Source organism: Neofelis nebulosa, chromosome 2, assembly GCF_028018385.1.
Source record: "Neofelis nebulosa isolate mNeoNeb1 chromosome 2, mNeoNeb1.pri, whole genome shotgun sequence".
NCBI lineage: Eukaryota > Metazoa > Chordata > Mammalia > Carnivora > Felidae > Neofelis > Neofelis nebulosa.
In genome coordinates this window covers 89,619,857-89,638,917 of record NC_080783.1, presented here as the reverse complement: position 1 = coordinate 89,638,917, position 19,061 = coordinate 89,619,857, and the positions used below count along the sequence as shown (strand labels likewise).

General features: G+C 35.9%; 1 protein-coding gene across 4 annotated transcripts in view; it reads right to left on the bottom strand.

Annotated features, from left to right (window-relative positions):
* LRP1B (LDL receptor related protein 1B) overlaps positions 1-19,061 on the bottom strand; it is a 1,890,044-nt gene that overhangs the window by 990,847 nt on the left and 880,136 nt on the right. For all 4 annotated transcript variants that reach the window (XM_058715412.1, XM_058715410.1, XM_058715409.1 and 1 more), the window contains exons 5-6: positions 17,701-17,829; positions 111-368 (exon numbers count right to left, since the gene is read on the bottom strand). In XM_058715412.1, the coding sequence (XP_058571395.1) occupies positions 111-368; positions 17,701-17,829 (387 nt within the window). The remainder of the gene's footprint in view (positions 1-110; positions 369-17,700; positions 17,830-19,061) is intronic.

Below are 19,061 nucleotides of genomic sequence, written 5' to 3'. Positions count from 1 at the left end.
ATAGATTTCCAATAGCCATAAACTATGTTAGAAAAATCTAAGAATCCTGTTTACTGATCTGTACATGAAATCCTTCAAGGGTGACATTTCATATGAGTTGAAATACTCACTGTGGAAGGACTGAAGAATATTAATGGTCCATTCCTCTGTTAATCTTCCTGTTTTTGTTATCTGGATACATTTGAGCTGATTTGAAGATTCTCTTGATTCAATCCAACAAATCATGTCTTCATTGTAAATAAAATCCAGAGTATGAATTTCATTTCCATTGACCGAGCTCAGGGTTGCCATTTTACTGCCATTAAGATAGAAAACCTCAATGGTTTCAGAATTTGCAATTAATAGCATAGGTGGCCTATCTGTCGGTTCTGGAATAAGAGAAAAAGAGAAATGAGTTTAGTAAAAGTGAGTCCATATTTTTCATAATTTTGAATTACTTAGTACAACTTATTCCTATATTTTAACGCATCTTTAAAATTTTTAAAAAATGCCTGCAAAAGTATTTATTAATAACTCATATATACTTCACTGACTATATATTGTAGTTGGCTTCTCTAAAGAAAACATAGTCCACTGAGCATTTGTATTCTTTATATCCTTAAAAATAATGTATTGTGTAAATGTTAGTACAATACTATTTACTTTCACTGTTGGTAAATAAAGGAAGTTCTGTGAGATTGTTTTGTTGTTGTTATTGTTTTAATTTTGTTGTTGTTGTTGTTTTAGCAGTGAGGATGGAGGTGGACTGACCTCACGCTACAGTTTTACAGGCTTCCCTTGTGAGCAAGGGTGTACTTTTTTGAGGTGGATGCATGAGGCCAGAAGTGAATTTTCTGGAGTGGAACATGCAAACTCAGAAGCCCATACAAACAGCACCTGTGACTTCAGCCTTAGTGGCTCCTTGACTGACTCCAGGAGTCAAATAATCACTAGATCATGACTAGCGTATGATTACTGAGCTGCTTCTTTTTTTATAGTCAAGAAAATAAGATTGTAGAAGTAAAAGAAACTTGCTCGATACTATTTTTAGAACAATGCATCCTTGCTTTTGTGAAGATTGGTAAGTTTTTGATGAATATGCACTAATTGACCAAAATTTCAATGCTTGTTAAGATGTAAAGGTAACAGTAATATGCCATACACAATTAGTGTTGAAAGAGTTTAGCTATACAATCATAATCAGAGTAGCTTTTGTGCTAATTAGGAAATAGGATGAATTTAGAAATCCTCAATTCCTCTTTTTTTTCCGTCCTTCATCCAAAGTGTCAATAAACATCTTTGATTCTGATGTCAAAACATATCAGGAATCCCACCACGTCTCAGTGACTGTTACTACCACCCTGCTCCAAGCTGCCATCATCTCTCAACCCAAATGATTCCTAGAGCCTTCTAACTGGTTTCTCTGCTTTCATTTATTCCCTCCTCCTCTTTTAGTCTTTCTCAACACAATGGCCAGAGTGATACCTTTAAAATGTTAACGTGAATCAGTTTTCTGCCCAATTCCTCAAAGGGTTCCCATTTCACTCACAGTAAAAGTCAAAGCCTTTATAATAGCCTGTAAACCCCTCCATAAACTGTATTCTCATTACCTGTTTGACGTCATTTCCTTGATCTCCTTATTAATCTCACCCTTCTCATATTCCTCCAGACACACCGCCCTTCTTACTGTTCCTTAACCAAGAAGCCAAGTAAGCCTCTGTCTCAAAGGCTCTTCCTTATTCCTAATCACCACCACCGCCCCCCCCCCCCCATATATCAGAATGCCTGACTTGTTCACCTCTGTTAGGGTAGTATTTGAAAGCTAACTTTCCAGCAATGACTTCTCTTACTACTTTATTTTGTGAAAATTGCAAGCCCCTACAAACTCTATATATTAACTCTCTATAAGCTTTCCCTGCTTTATTTTTCCCATATCACCACCAAACATTGCATGCAGCTTTTTTCTTCTGGTTTATTATTTTCTCCTTCTGTCACTGTACCTCTAGCATTTAGAATCTAGTGTTTATTCAATACAAATTTTCTGAACACGTAAAATGGTAACATGGAATTCTTGCAGAGCACAGTTCTTTTAGAAGCATTCTGTGAAATGTGACAAAATAATTTTGTTTTCTAACTGATGAGTGGAATACAGAGAAAAACTGGCTAACAGGAAATTTCATAACCATCATTTGATCATTCAGGAAACAGATAGCATTGCAAAGAAAGGAAAAAAAAAAAATGAGTATACTATGGGTAATATAATTAAATAAGCCTAAACTTTTAAATGATTGTTTAATGGTTTTAATCATTTCTGATGTGAGTAGGGATATCAGGTTCCTTGTGCTTTACTCAGATAGAACGGCATTTGAATTTTTATCCTCTGAGGAATTAACTCAATGTAGGCATGAAATTCTTCTCCACCTTTAGAAAGACCCTAAAGTTTTTGACTTAATAAAAACTTCTAAACAAACAAAAATAAACAATAACAAAAAGTCTCAATGAGATTATAAAATTAATTAGCCTAAGAGTTTCTTCCCAATAAACAGACTTTCCATGAACCGCCTACTATAAGCCAATAAAAATGAAGTCTTGAAAATGCTAAGATCATTTCCACGATAAAGTATTGTGAAAATTGTGAATTATCTATGCTTAACATAACCTTGTCTAAGGACCACACTGAAGCTTGCTTAGCTGGTTGGCTTCTCTCTGAACTTTTTAAATCCCCTTTGAACTATGCAATGCTTGCTCTTGCCATTCTCTAATTTAGAAGTCCAGACTTGGTCCCTTTTCAACACTCCTAGCTCTGTTGTTTTCCAGTTGACCTTAGCGCTCCTGAAACCTGTTGGATCATAGATTTCTCAGGTTATGAAGAGGTCTTAGATGACTGTGTTATCATGTTAACAAAGACACACTGCCAGTCTGTTAGTACTTACTGTCTTCTTTTGACAACTGAAATGACCTTTGGTGACATTGCCTCTTATTAAAAAGTGAACTACGACTGAAAGCTTCTTTGCTTCCAAGCTTTATGAGAAGTCCAGATGTAGACGATAATTTCTTAACTGGCTACGAGTCAGTAAATTTACTTATGTAATAAACATTCTTTGGAGTAAGGCTAGAATATGAAAGAACACCAAGATTCCCCTTAGAAACTGAGATGAAAATGAATTACTGGTTAACACAGGTAATACTTACTTGATGTAACTGATAAATCTATTTGATTTTTGTAGTTGCTTTTTGAGTAAATCAGGTGATTGTTTTAATGCAAAATATAGCAACTACTGATTTTATTACTTCTCATAAACAGAAAACCAATAAAGTCAGGTTCTTCATAATTTGACATGGTTTGATTTGATAATGGTGACTTTAAAAATTCAAATGATGTACTAGAGGAAGGACGCTTGTTAGTGTGATCATATTCATATGTCTCAGCTATTAACTATGGTTTCCCTCTTTATACAAATAAACATAGAGCGTACTTATGGGGGTGGGAGGAACCCAGTGAAACATAAAACCCATAAAAAAATCAAGGGTTAAGTGTATAAATCTTTTTTTTTTCTATCTCATGAAAGCTGGCATATGTAATCTGCCTCAACCTGTACTATGTCTGATCTCCATTTGCATCATTACCTCAAGTTCCCACATGCCAATGGAAGAACATCATTATCTTGGGTAATGAGGATAAGTCTCGCCAGAATAAATGTGATCTTATCAAATGCCATCCTTAGAGTCAGTGGACAGTTCCCAAAGGAACAGTTGGAAAGCAAATTTTAGATGACTTTAGTCATAGGAATACCTACATCAACACTTCATGTGAAGTAATAAAGACTAACTCTCCACATAGAAGAGACTGAAACATAAGAAAGCACTCAATGACTATACTTAGAGAACCAAGACTTAGATTGAATAAACCTTTCCAACAGGCTGTCAGTTGGGTCATGCTGGGGGAGCAAAAGTACCCTCATCTTCCTCACCATTCCCCATATGCGAACTGCATAAAAAATAGGTATTTTCTCTCCCAGTTATAAATATGTGTATTTATGCTCTTTATGGCCAAAAGTTAGTTTTTTCCTATCATATATATTAACCAGTGCTAAAACTTTTGAAGACTGATTAGAAAACTGTGAATTAGAAGGAGAAACTTGAAAACATGGAGAAGATCATTTGACTAGATATCATAATAATGCCTATTTAAATGCCAGGTCACTGTAACTATACCCTTGCAAACACACCCTTATCCTCTCATAGCCAAGAGTATACTGAATGTGTATGTATATACTTATAATATGTTTTGACAGACAGTTGATGCTAAATGAATGTTCTCAGAGTGAATAAAACTTACACCTTATTTTTAAGGTTTCATTTAAACTTCTTATTCTTCCATTCAATTATAAGAATAATATATCAGTTATTTTCCTTTCAGATGATTAGAATTATGAATTAAGGTACTTACAAATAAATATAAACCTCCTAAATACTTATGTTAAAACAAATGTGTGTATATATATGGATATACATATATATATAAATGTTTATCATTTGTTATATTATGTTTTAATTTTCCTGTAATTGTGAGCAATTATCTCCACTAATAAAGTTCAGTAGGTACACCTTAATATATGTTGAGCCAAAGATAAAAACAACAAAAACAAAAAGATTCCTAGGTTCAACTCAATGAAAGTTTAAATAATGACTCACATGTGAAGTATATAAAATGAAGGGTCAGAGTAAGACTAAATGTGCAATCAAACAGAAAACTATCATCTATGCAGCCCAAAGAGTGGTTGTTAACCAATACAAACGTAAAATAATTGAAACAGGAATTTTTAAACTTTACTTTTAATACATCATATGCAAATTACATAAAGTCTCTAAAAATAAGAAAAATGGGATGCAGTTAGAAATGAGAACAATGTTGACAATTATAATAAAAATCACACAACCTCTGTAGGAAGGTAAACTACTATATGAAACAAAATGAAGAGCAATCTGTGTAAAGATACTAAATTACAAAAAAAAAATCATCTTGGGGCACCTGGGTGGCTCAGTTGGCTAAACGTCCAACTTTGGCTCAGGTCATAATCTCATGGTTCATGGGTTTGAGCCCCCATAGGGCTCTGTGCTCACAGCTCAGAGATGGAAGCCTGCTTCAGATTCTGTGTCTCCCTCTCTCTCTGCCCCTCCCCTGCTCATGCTCTGTCTCTGTCTCAAAAATAAAAAAAATAAAAACATTTAAAAAAAAGTATTAAAAATATCATCTAACAGTGGGCAATAAAATAGAAATTGTTGAATGTGAAATCTTACTTATGAATATAAATATGAACTATCTAGTTTAAAAAATAAGAAAAAGAATTATTCAAATAATATTATAAATTATAGGTCAGACTCAAATAAGCCAAACTAAAAATATGAATGAAGTTAATATAAGTGGAAGAAAAAAAAATATATGGTTGAAAATTTTTCTTTTCCTGTCAAAAACATATATGGCCAAATTTTTTTCTCTGGTTTCCTCAACTATTTTTTAAAGGAAAAATTTATTTACTGAACTGAATAACATTTATAATATCATGCCATATATTAAACTATTGTATCGTATTTTATAAAAAATAAAATAAAATACGACCCAAATGTGGAAACATCAAAGTGCTTTATAAACAGTACTGAGCTGATGGCCAACATGGTGGAGAAGTAGGGGGACTTCCTGCGTCTCCCAAACAAAGGAGGGCTGAAGCTAAAGGACTTTGAACCCCAAGAGTCTGGGAGGAAAAGAGACTGAGTCTACCAGGGAGAAAACGGAACAACTTGAGGGAGCATAGGTGAATGATTGCGAACTGGGGTTGGTAAAATCGGCTGCATAGGCATGAAGGGGAGGGATTCCCCTTCTGCCAAGAGACAAAGGGAAGAGAAAGAGCGACTGGGGAAGCATAGGACTGTATCTGGACAAGAGAAAAAACTTGGGACCAGGATGGAGAGGGATCCCAACTTTAACTGCAGATTCCATCTTCAGACTGGGGCCAGCTGCCCTGTTCACACACCTGGGGAGGTGGGGAGTCACCTTAGGGTTCAGTGGTAGGTCAGCGGTGCAGTCCTCAGCAGGAAAAACCGGTCCCTTCCCCTGAAGGGCTGCAGCACAGGACAAAACCAGCTGGAACCTCATATCAGGAGGTGTTCCCCCAGTACCGGGGCGCACAGAGTGGGAGTTTAATTCCCAGCCAAGCACCAGGGCAAAGGAGTCAATGGAGCAAGACAGTCAGCCTCATCTATGCCTGCAGCACAGTGAGGACGGCTCCACAGGAGTGATTTGGGACACCGGGTCATGGAGAAGAGACTGGGGAATTGCCATGTTTCTCCCCACCACCACCAAAAACAGGGCCTCAGGGATGGTCTGCAGGGCCCACAGTGGAGGCAGGACCACCCTACACCAAACCACACCTCTCAGCTCTGGGTAACTACATATCTTCTGGAGCGAGATAGATGCTGTTGAACCAGAAGAACTCCTCCTCCTTACCAGTGCTGCTGCATTGCCTAGATTAATTCTAGGACAATTCTTGACGTATAGATTTATTCTCCCCCCCAATTTCTCCTTCTTATCTCTTCGCTCCTCTAGGCTGTTACTCTGGTTATTGGTTTGTTTAAACAGATATATTTAATCCATTCTCTTGATACATGTTCTACACCTTCTTTACATTCCTTTCTCTCTCTCTGGATTAAGCCTTTTAGTCTCTCTGCCTAGTCAATGTTTCTTTTTTCTTTTTCCCCACCCCTGTCATTTCTCTCTTTCTATATGCTCTTCCATCAGCACTGCCTCCACCCTGTTTTTTACCCGTAGCTGGTGTTTCTGTTTTTTTGCTTTTGGATTGTTTTTAGTTTTTTGTCTTTTGTTTTTCTTTGTTTGCTTTATTTGTTTCTGTGTTTGTGTATTTGTTTTCTGTTTGTCTGTATGTCTGTTTTGCTTTCCAGGGCGACTTCAAGGAACAAATCAAAGCACACCTGGTGGAGGGTCCAAAACATCACTACAAGTAGGGAAATAAAATAACCAAAGTCACAACAACAGAAAGCAAGTAACACTCTCCAAAAAACAACTCCTGAAGGGCCAGGCCACGGACAGAGTATAACCCCCCTTTATTATAGCATTGCTTGCAGGTGCAGAGCACATAACAAGCTTTTAAATGTCATAAGGGACAGAAAGCTAGGCAAAATGATGAAACCAAAGAATTCTCCTCAAAAGAAATTCATGGAAGAAGTGACAGCTAAAGAATTGATCAAAAGAGATTTAAGCAACATAATTGGAAAAAAAATAGAAAAATAGTCATAAAATTAACAGCTGGGCTTGAAAAAAGCATAGAAGACAGTAGAGAATCTATTGCTACAAAGATCAAGGTACTAAAAAATAGTCTGATGAATTACAAAATGCTATAAATGAGGTCCAAAAAAGAAAAAATGGATGCGGTCACAGCATGGATTAAAGAGGCAGAGGTGAGAATAGGTGAATTAGAAAATACAAATATGGAGAAAGAGAAAGCTGAGAAAAAGAGCGAGAAAAAAAATCCAGGATCACAAGGGGAGAATTAGAGAACAAACTGATTCAATCAAATGGAACAATATCCATATCACAGGAATTCCAGAAGGAGAGAGAGAGGGGCTGAAGGTGTACTCGAACAAATCATAGTTGAGAACTTCCACAATTTGGGGAAGGAAACAGGCATTTAAATTCAAGAGGCACAGAGAACTCCCTTCAGACGTAACTTGAATCGATCATGTACATGACATATCAAAGTGAAACTGACAAAATACAAAGATAAAGAGAGAATTCTGAAAGCAGCTAGGGATAAACAGGCCTTAACATACAAAGGTAGACATATATAAGAATAGTAGCAGACCTATCTACTGAAACTTGGCAGGCCAGAAAGGAATGGGAGGAAATCTTCAATGTGATGAACAAGAAAAATATGCAGCCAAGAATCCTTTATACAGCAAGCCTGTCATTCAGTATAGAGTGAGAGATAAAGGTTTTCTTAAACAAACAAAAAGTGAAGGAATTCATCACCACTAAACCAGCCCTACCAGAGATCCTAAGGGGGACTCTGTGAGTGAAATGTTGCAAGGACCACAAAGTACCAGAGATATCACTACAAGCATGAAACCTACAGATATCACAATGACTCTAAACCCCTATCTTTCAATAATAACACTGAATGTAAATGGACTAAATGCTCCAACCAAAAGACATAGGGTATCAGAATGGATAAAAAAAAAAAAAAAAAAAAAAAAAAAAAGACCCATATACAAGAGACTCATTTTAGACCTGAGAACACCTTCAGATTCAAAGTGAGGGGCTAGAGAAGTATCTATCATGCTACTTGAAGTCAAAAGAAAGCTGGAGTAGCCATACTTATATCAGACAAACGAGACTTTAAATTAAAGGCTGTAACAAGAGATGAAGAAGGGCATTATATAATAATTTCAGGGTCTATCCATCAGGAAGAGATAACAATTATACATGTCTATACATTGAATTTGGTGGCACTCAAATATACAGAACAATTAAACACAAACAAACAATCTTATTGATGAGAATGTGGTAACTGCAGGGCACTTTAATACTCCACTTACAACAATGGAAACATCATCTAGAGAGAGAATGAATAAAGAAACAATAACTCCTATTCACAAATACTTCCTGTTTGAAAGATGGGTCTGTAAAAAAGCCACATTTAATTTGTTCCCTAAAAAGAATATACTGTCTTAGTATTTGCATGTTTATGTATTCATTTAACAAATTTTTTTTTTTTTTGAGCACAGCCAGCTGATGTCAGGTACTGCTCTAGATGCTAGGGACAAAGCAGCTAACAAAAGTATAAAACTCCTGTTTTCATAGAGCTTACATTTTAGTGAAGAAAGCAGACAATAAGCAAACAAATAATATTTCATATTGTTTGGCAGTGATAAATTCTGTGAAGAAATGTAAAGCATTAGTAGTAATTGGGATGCAAGATGCTCCTTAAAGACAATAGTTAATTCATTATATATCTAAAAGTTTGAAACAAAGGGTTTGAGAGAAAGAATGGTGTCAAGGATGATTCCAATGTTTTGCCTTGGACAACTGGGTGAATGAGTAGGGGCTGATGTTTACCACTGTCAGGGAGAGAATCAAGACTGTGTGACACAAACAAATTGATATTTCTATTATATTTCCAATGGAGATATTGAATTGGATTTTAATATCCAAGTGAGTTTGGTGTTGAACAGAGAAGCCAGGTCTGATGATGCAAACTTACCAATCTCAGTCTCTAGATGTTTTATAAAACCATCAAAGATGTGTTTTTAAAGTCATGATACAAGATGAGAGCACTTAGGAAATCAATAGAGACGTCCAAAGAACTGAACACTGATCATGCCAAAATAATGAGGATGATGTAGCAAAAAAAAAAAAAAAAAAGAGAGAGAGAGAGAGAGAGAGAGAGAGAGAGAGAGAGAAAATTCCCAGTAAGCTAAAAGGAAAACTCTAAAATGTACTGCTTTAAAAAGGAAAAGTATTCAAAAAGGAGACAACGATTAGTTGTGTGGTAAGCCCTATAAGTAAGTAATTAGGCAACTGGAGGTGACTGGTACTCCTGACAGTAGAAGTTTAAGTGATTCATAAGAATATAAGACCGATAGGGGTGCCTGGGTGGCTCTTTTGATTGGGCGTCCAACTTCAGCTCAGGTTATGTTCTCACAATCTGTAGTTCGAGCCCAGGATGAGGCTCTGTGCTGAAAGTTCAGAGCCTGGAGCATGCTTCTGATTCTGTGTCTCCCTCTCTCTGGGCCTCCCCCGATAATGCGCTATCTCACTCTCTCTCTCTCGAAATAAACAAACATTCAAAAAAAAATTTTTTTAAATATAAGACTGATTTAAGTGGGCTCAAGACAGAAGGGGAAAAAGTAAATAAAGAAAAAAAAACCACATTCTGTGAGTTTTTCTATAAAGAGAGAAGAAAAATGGAGTGGTAGCTGAAGAGGAATGTAGGTTCAAAGAAAGCTGTTTACTATCATCTTTACAACAAGCTTATATGCTGATGGGATGATCCAGAAGAAGTGAAAATAGAAAACAATTATATGAGACTAATTCTTGAGTAGGAGAGAGAATTTGGGATTGGTCCACAATTGCAGAGATAGGCCTTAGGTACTAGCCCAGTGTGTTCTTTCACTCAAACAAGAGGACAGTGAAGTGATTAGTTCTAGATACAGATAGATTGGTACATTTAATAAACTTTAGGGCGAGAAAGTTCTCTTCTGATTGCTTCTATTTTCTCAAGTAAATATGACACAAAATCATCATGTTAGAATAAGGAGACATACGAAAATTCATTATCTAGGGGCGGAAAAGGAAAAGGTCATTTAATCTATTTCACTGTTTTCTGACCAGGCTGCCAAAGGACATAAACATACAACCTATACTTAAGATTGCCATTTTTTGCTTTGTTATTAAAAAGACAGATTAGTCCTAGGTGGGTACTCAACAGTGATTATATACCAAACTTCTAGGTACTTTACCAGATATATTCTTGGCAATTTGATGGTATGTTGTTCGAAACTTCTAAAGACTATTAAAATATAATTTATCTAACAATTTTACACATGTTACCTGTCATGGAAAACACAGATGGAGGCTCTGTGAGTCCTAGTGTTACCAAGAAATACTCACATACATTTAAAACTGTAATCAATATGATGCATTTTCTTTTCTCAGGACTAACATGACTCTAAGCAGCTTGACTTGGGAGGATATGCAGACTACCAGTCACCAAAGTCAAGGGCAAGTATGTTCTCTAGAGGGAGGAGTGCAGGAGAGGTGCTCTCTAACTATGGTTATTTCTTTGTTGATGGCTATTGATACAGGGGATGCCTTGAAGGCACTCTGGAAGAAAAAATTTTTTTTCTTATTAGAAATGACAAAATATTATCTCTTTCTCAGCTTTATTTTTTCCCTGAGAATTTCAATAGTTGTATACTTCTACTTCTCCCAAACAAAGTAATAGAGAAGTTATATACATATGTATATCCTTGCCTTACTTTCAAATTGAATAACTCATAATTTCTATGAATTAAAATGTGCTTCATTTGTTTTTAATTTTCATTATATGTCCAACTTAAGACAAAAAAGGGAGTGCATTTGATCTATGATAATTGTAGTGCATATGATCACATGTTCCAAATTGAGAATTTAATTCATAGTTCAATAGCTATTCTACAAAAAATTAAATATAGAAATATAGATAGAAATTTACACCTAGATGTTGCATCACTTGTAAAGATAAAGTTTATCAATTCTCAAATCTAGAGTAGAGCCCATAAATGTGGCCATGTGATTCTTCATAACCATACAAAGAAGTCCTTAGCTAACTTGCAATTATGATGTTAAGTAGTAAAGCAAGTGAAAACATGCTTTTTTTTTTTTTTTCCTACATCTGGTATTTTCTTACACTCTGGATAAATCAAAGGTGTCATGACACATAAGACACCATGGTTATGTTCTCTAAGATGTCAAGAAAGGTGCAACACTGTGAAAATGATGTCCTCTTAGAAAAAAAAAATCAAAACAAAACAGAAAAAACACACATAGAATATTCATGAGAAGTTTAATACCTCAACACAGCATACTCATTAATAGGGTTTGGGTGGGGAAAAAAAAGTGTGATATTTAATTTGGGTAATGGAAATTCTATCTGAAATCATTGCCCTGGTCTGTCATGGAATGTGATTTCCAACTAAGAGCCAGAAAAGAAGTAGGCTATGAATAGTCGAGGAAATAGAGAAATATGTTGATTGGTCAGGCTAGGTTTTCAAAGGCAGCCTGTGAAACTCTAGCATTTCTCTAGGACAGAGCTTTAGGCAATACCACACGATTGCAGGCAGAGTGGCTTGGTCTACAGCTATACCTGCATAGTCAGCACACTAGGATTATATGTCAGTCTGAGGAGGGCTTGGGCTAGAGGGCACATTTGTGGACATTATGCATATTTTCGCCAATCATTTCAATGTCACTACTACAGCAAAGGTAGCATGAGCCCTGATTAACAGGATAAAACTGGGAAAATACCCCACTGTTTTTTGTTTTCATCTTTTCCAGCCTTTTGGCATTCCTTTTACTAATCCTCAAAATCCCAGTCCCCTATTCTGCTTCCTGGATGTTCACAAAATAGCTTAAAGCATCCAAAAAAAAAAAAAAATTACCAAGCACATACTCTGAATTAGGCACTGACTTACTTCTCTGCCACTTACTATTTACCATAGTATACATAATTTCTTCCATGTATCTGTGACTGAGTAAACAACAGCGAATTTGGGTACCTATGCTGGTTATGGTCCACTAGGCTCACTCCTAGCTCAGAGTCTCATATACCATCATGTCATCAAATGCCATTCTCAGTTACCCCACAATAAAATGACAACTTGTACAGGAACTAGACCTTTGGACTAACTAAAAATAGCAAAACCTATGGATAGTGAATCTTCAGATGTCAAGACATAATCACATATCATTCTGAGGGAAGCCATTCTTATCCAGATGGCATAGTGAAATAGATCTGACCTACTTAGTCTCATAAATTATCAAAGTTACTAAGACTTAATATGTCACCCTCCCTAAGAATACTCACATTTTAATATAGAGTGCTTTAAAAAAAAAACAAAGAGAACAAGGCAATTACATTGTAATAACTGAATTCCAAGCATTTCAAGCGGCTGATGAGGCTATGACACTATAAACAAGGTACTCTTCCTTCGCTATACTGCCACTTGCCTATTCTCCACACAAGCCGAACCAGCACCTGCAGAAAATGTTGAATGATCCCTCTACCTTCTAAAGGAAAAATTTAAACTATACATTAGATAACAGAATTGCAGGTAGACATAGGAGTTATAGGACATTATATTTTGTTTTATTTCTCTTTCTTTTTAAGAATTGCAGCAAAGAAAACAGTGAGTGGTATGAAAACATTCCCTAGCATTGTCTAAGGTTGTGATTCTGTGGATTATATAGGAATTATGATTTGTGTTTCTTACACCTAAGAGTTCCATTGCCTAAATGGTCTCCCCGCCGTCCCAATCAGTGAATAGCATAGTATAAACTGTAATAGAATCCTAAAGTTATTTAATGGACTCTCTTGACTCACTACTCTAGTTCACTACATGGCAAAGAGGTACACTCTCTCTCTCATGGTGCCAATTATTACAGTGTCTCTACACTGATGATACAATTATTCAGTGCTCTTTATTCTGGGACTGCTTTAGTGCAATCAGTAGGGTCCTACTGGTACTGTAGAACTGTAAACTGGGTTAAGTGCCTGTCTTCAGCAAATGGTCAGGAGACTGAAAAGTACAGTCCAATGAGCCTGACTTTATCAGGAGTAAACCTGGCAAAAGTTCATAAGTTAAACACCCTTGGCTATTACTTTCATTTTTACAGGTTCTGCAGGAGCCCACTTTTAGCCTTAGGTGCCTGCATTTAATGGTTACTTCTACATTAAAATTTGTCTAAATCATTTAAAAGAAAGTAAATTAAAAAAAAAAAAACTTTTCATTTTCAGATTTGACAACTCTAGAACTCTAATCTCAAAAAAAAAAAAAAGTATACAGCGAGCTTAAATGGATATGTATAGATATTTTAATGATTATGTTTAAAACATTTTTAAAAAAACATTTTAACATTTATTTTTGAAAGACAGAGCACAAGCAGGGGAGGGGAAGAGAGAAAGGGAGACAATCTGAAGCAGGCTCCAGGCTCTGAGCTGTTAGCACAGAGCTGGACACGAAGCTCAAACTCATGAACTGTGAGGTCATGACCTAAGCCAAAGTTGAATGCTTAACCAACTGAGCCACCCAGGTGCCCCTAAAACATTTTTTCAAATGACAAGTCCTTATGTTGAATTAAAAATTTACTAGCTTTTGGGTCACCTGAGTGACTCAGTCAGTTGAGCGTGGGACTCTTGATTTCGGCTCAGGTCAATGATCTCATGGTTTGTGAGTCCAAGGCCTGCATTGGGCTTTGTGCTAAAGCACAGAGCCTGCTTAGGATTCATATTCTCTCTCAATCACTCTCTCTCTCCCTCTCTTTCTCTCTCTCTCTCTCAAAGTAAATAAACTTAAAAATTGGTTTTAAAAATTACTAGCTTTTAATGTGTGTCCCATTCCAATGTTATGAACATTCCATTATGACATTCATATTCCAGTATGTCTCCCACTACATAGTACTATAACTATTATATAAAATTATTGTTTAATGTACATTATAAAATTTCTTCCATTTGGAAATTATTCATTTTGATATCAAATGGATAGTTGGACTAGATTACCTTTGAGTTCCTTCCAACCTTGAAATTATTGATTCTACATTTCAGGAATCAGGTCAATCTTACCACGCATAGAAAAGAATTTGTCTCTGTTGCATGAATTAACAGGAATGAAAAGGACTCTTGCCTAACATTAATTTCTTCCCCCATCTACCAAAAGGTCTAAAATATCCTACCCCTTATTAGTTATTTATTAAAGGTGCTCTTAAGGCTTGTGAATTTTACTTGGATTCAGACACTATATTACAAAGGTGGGATAATCAATTAATAGTAATTAGGTAAATTAATCTAAGTTAATTGTCATATTGAAAATAAGACCCCACAGGCACATTTTGGGATGAATAGCTGAGGAATGACCATGTTGTTATTCTGTGCTGAAAGCTATAAGCAGCTTCCTAGCCAATTGAATCTGCCTCTCTCTGCCTTCACAGAAAAGGCTATTCTTTCAAGAACTTTTTAGTTTTCCCATCTATCATTTAGCAAGCCTTTTGCAGAACCCTCCCCTTGGATCTAGTTTTAATTTCCCATTGTATCCCTTGGGCTTGATATTTCTTTCTCCCTTTCTCTCTTTCTTTCTTTTGTCTATAAATCTTTTACACACATCCACTGTTCTGGACCAGCCCATTCTAACCTCCCATAGTTTCTCATGCTCCCATATTCTGAGATGTCTGGAACTCTGGCTTGTAGAAAAAATTAGGTTTTAGAGTCCAGTAGGGTAGGATTGTAAAGGAAGAAAAAAGAGGGGCCAATCTAAGGAGCCAGGTAAAGGAAATAAGGAATAGCAAAGCCTTAAAACAAATGTGGTTTAATTCAAAACATTTTCCTAGCACTCATCAGTCACGGCAGCACTACAGTATAACATTGCCACAATAATGTAAGGCTGATGCATTAACTAACATTTTACATATAACTGAAGCCAAAAGTATCCTCTGGTTCATTTGTTATCAATTTGAGAAAACCAAAGCAAAAGCGATCGCTTTCCTTTAGAATTTGTACAAATACATTGGTTCAAACATCCATGTGACCTTTAGAACTAGTCAATATATGGTATAGACTTGTATCATTTACGATATTACTAGCAACTCATTTTTCTAAAACTATAAACCCCAGGAACATTCTCATAAAAACTGTATCTTTCAAACTCTGTAGGCTAATATTGTCATCAAGCCAACCACCAAGAGGTGAAGGCTTTTGTATGTTCCATTATCAATTCTAGATTTATCAAATCTCCTTTATTCAGCATTATATTATCATGTACCATCACTCTCTGGTTACATTGTTATTGGCAGATACCTTCTCCACACAAAGAAAGGAAGTGCCTCTTTGTATAGGGTTTATTACATTATACCCTCCCTGTAAAGCCACAGCAATATTGTGTGGATCAATAGAAACCGTAAAGAACAAGCCTTCTACTTCTTCAGCCCATCAATATTTTAAGTCAGAACACTCAGTGGTGGGAAAAAAGAATATGCGACCTGATTTAATTTTTCTCAAGGATTGCCCCCCCAAAATAAATGTGGCCTCATAAACCAAGTCAATAATTCAAAGAAGTAAACTAAGAAGTAAAAGAGTTTCTGTCTAATTTGGTATACAAATGTCTTGTAAATAATTTAACACATTGTCTCAGGGAAATGGTTGAAAGTATAGCATGAGGTTATGTTGTAGAGGGAGACAGCTGGGGCTGTTTGCGAAGCAAATCCAATGCTTTGTTCAATCTATCTTCAAAAAAGGGAATGCTATCCCATGCTTCATTTTATAATTGCTAATAAAAGGAGGTAAAGGGGCACTCATTAATTCATCAAAACATCATATTTGAAAACCCATAAAATGAAACCAGATTTGAGAAAACTTAGAAGCTAAATGGAATAGCATGTACAATATTTCCTTGTATTATTCTTAATTCAGCCCACAAAATATTAGCATTATCCTATTGTTACTAACATATCTCGAGGCTATTTCATTAGCAAATCATCTACACTTACTGAGTGTTTACAATAGACTGAATACTGTGCTGAAACAATAGGCTTCTCCCCACCCCCCTCCCCCACCAGGGACAAGGTAATAGGAAGGCAGTTTTGAAACAAGAATTCCAAATACTTAAGAGTGTAGCATTCATGGGGCTCCTGGGTGGCTCAGTTGGTTGAGCGGCTGACTTGAGCTCAGGTCATGATCTTGCAGTCTGTGAGTTGGAGCCCTATGTGGGGATCTGAGACAACAGCTCAGACCTTAAGCCTGCTTTGGATTCTATGTCTCCCTCTCTCTCTGTTCCTCCCCACTCATCCTCTGTCTCTGTCACTCTCTTTTTCAAAACTAAATAAATATTAAAAACATTTTTTAAAAAAGAGTGGAGCATTCATCTTAGTAATTTTAACCAGAAAGAAAAGTTCATTCCTTCTTTTTTTTTTCTTTGCTTTATCCTTTGCTTCCTTCCTTCTTCCCACAAATATTCACTGAGTACCTATGTGTTCCAGGCTAGATCACAATTCAGTAAATAACAAAAAACAAAACTCACAAGTTCCGTACTCTCATAACACTTCCATTATTCTGAAGAAATCATGATAAGCAAATGCATAATGGGGTTCATTTCAAATGGTAGTGGTATAAAAAAAATAAAAATGAAAAATCATAGTGATTGAGGAAGAATACATAAATAAATAAATATGGGAAACAAGATAGTGATGGAGAGGGTACATACTGTTAAGCAGAATGGGCAGCAAAGGCATTCTGAATGTAGCCATTTTAGCTAAGCTTTGAATGGTAAGAATGTGCATATCATAGGGAAAAGCATTGCAGGCAAATAAAACATTAAGTGGAAAGACCTCAAGGCAAGAGCAGTGCTGTTGAAGAACAACAACAACAACAAAAACATTATAGCTGGTGTGTGATGAAAGGAGAGAGTAGCACTAAGTGAGACTGGAAAGGTAAATGTTGCCAGACCATTAGGTTCTTACATGTCTTGTGAGAAGTTTGGATTATATTAAGATGAGTGAAAGTAATGGAAGATTTTAAGCTGGAGAATGAAGTGATTTGGTTTCTATTTTAGCAGATCACTTTATTATGCTGAGTATGAATTTTGGTGAGAAAGCAGGAGCTCAAAGAAACCAGTTGAGAATCTATTTCCTAGTCTAGGAGAGAGATGGATGATTAACATCAATTCATTTCTTTTCAACAGGTTGTGTCAAAAATTAGAAACTTCCTATTAATGGAAGGAGTTCTGCAATGACCAGTGACAACCGAAATAACTACTCTGGATTTTTAAGTATGGATCAGGGAATTAAAATGAAGGGGAAAAAATCGATTTCTTTCAAGTCCATATTACTCTAGTACATTTCTAACAAAAAGGAACTGAAAAAAGGAAATAAATTATAGAAGGACAAAAACCATAACTTACCGTTTTTGGCTCTGCAAGATCTGTTGTCTGGCTGCATTATGTAGCCCTCCACACAACTGCAAGCATAGGATCCGTATGTATTTACGCAGGTCTGGCTGCATGCACCATAAATAGCGCATTCATCTTGATCTACAAGGAAAATGGGCATCATTTGTAAGCAGATTTATTGTTGGGCATTTTGTTTCTCCTGAAAGAAATTTTCTTTCTTCGAATTTTGGAAGGAGATTATTATTTTAGAAAGGAAGAGCCAAGTCCAATAAGTCTTTTCAAAACCACACTAACTGAAAGTCAAAATTCAATATCGCTTTAATAGTTACAGTGATGCAAGATCAAACTTAATACCTAATAGTTTATTTTAAAAGAGAATTTATTGGCATTTCTCATGGGCAGGATGGAAGTCCCTATATCCTTTTCAAAGACAAAAATGCATTCCAAAGAATGTTTGCTGAATAGATCTAGTGTTCATGACAGACTTTTTTCCTATTGTAACAAAGAAATTAGTCTAGTAACATGGTTTTAAATGAACAGATTAAGAGTTCTGAGCCAAACTATGCAAACCACCCTCACTAAATGAAAAAGAGGAAACTATTAAACAGTGTTTAAAAGAAAAAAATCATCTTAAATTTTATTTTAATATCTAGGGTCCTCTTTCTATTCTTTACATTCTTCCTCTCCCTATACGCCTTCTTCCTGCATCTTGTTCAAATCTCTATAAACAGCAAGTACTTAATGATTCTTAACCAACCAGGAAAATAAAATTAAAAAAAAAAATTGCATCAGCTAATAACTCTGACAAATGTACATTCAGCCTGTCCTGTGTACATGTATGATACTGATCCCTGAAGAAACAAAAAAAAAATTTTTTTTGATGCAACATGGTTCCTACCTCTAAGTGAAACAAGTCTAATGAAATATAATTTCGATTCTATGCATTTCCTTATAATAGAGGCACAGTCTGGTTATGATAGAAACACAGGGATGTGAACTGGCTTGGAATTAGAGGTAGAATATTAAGTGAAGGCTGCATACTGAGTTTAAAGGATGATGTGGACTTTCTCAGATTAAGTAAGATAGGATAAGATGGAAAGTGGCACTCCAGTTAAAACAGCATAGTGGGGATTTCAAAGGAGCATAAAGGGTCAAGTGGAATAAGGGCAGATAAGGAGAAGTGGTAAGAGATGGCACTGAGTAAGTAGTTTTGGGGTCAGATAATGAAGTTATTTGTATGCTAAAGGGTTGTACATTACACACAGGAATTGGGAAAGCATTATTAGAGCTATCTAATCAACTTTATATTTTAAAACTAAATAAACATATATAAAACTGGATTGGTGAATGTAGGGAAGAGATCCTGAAAAATT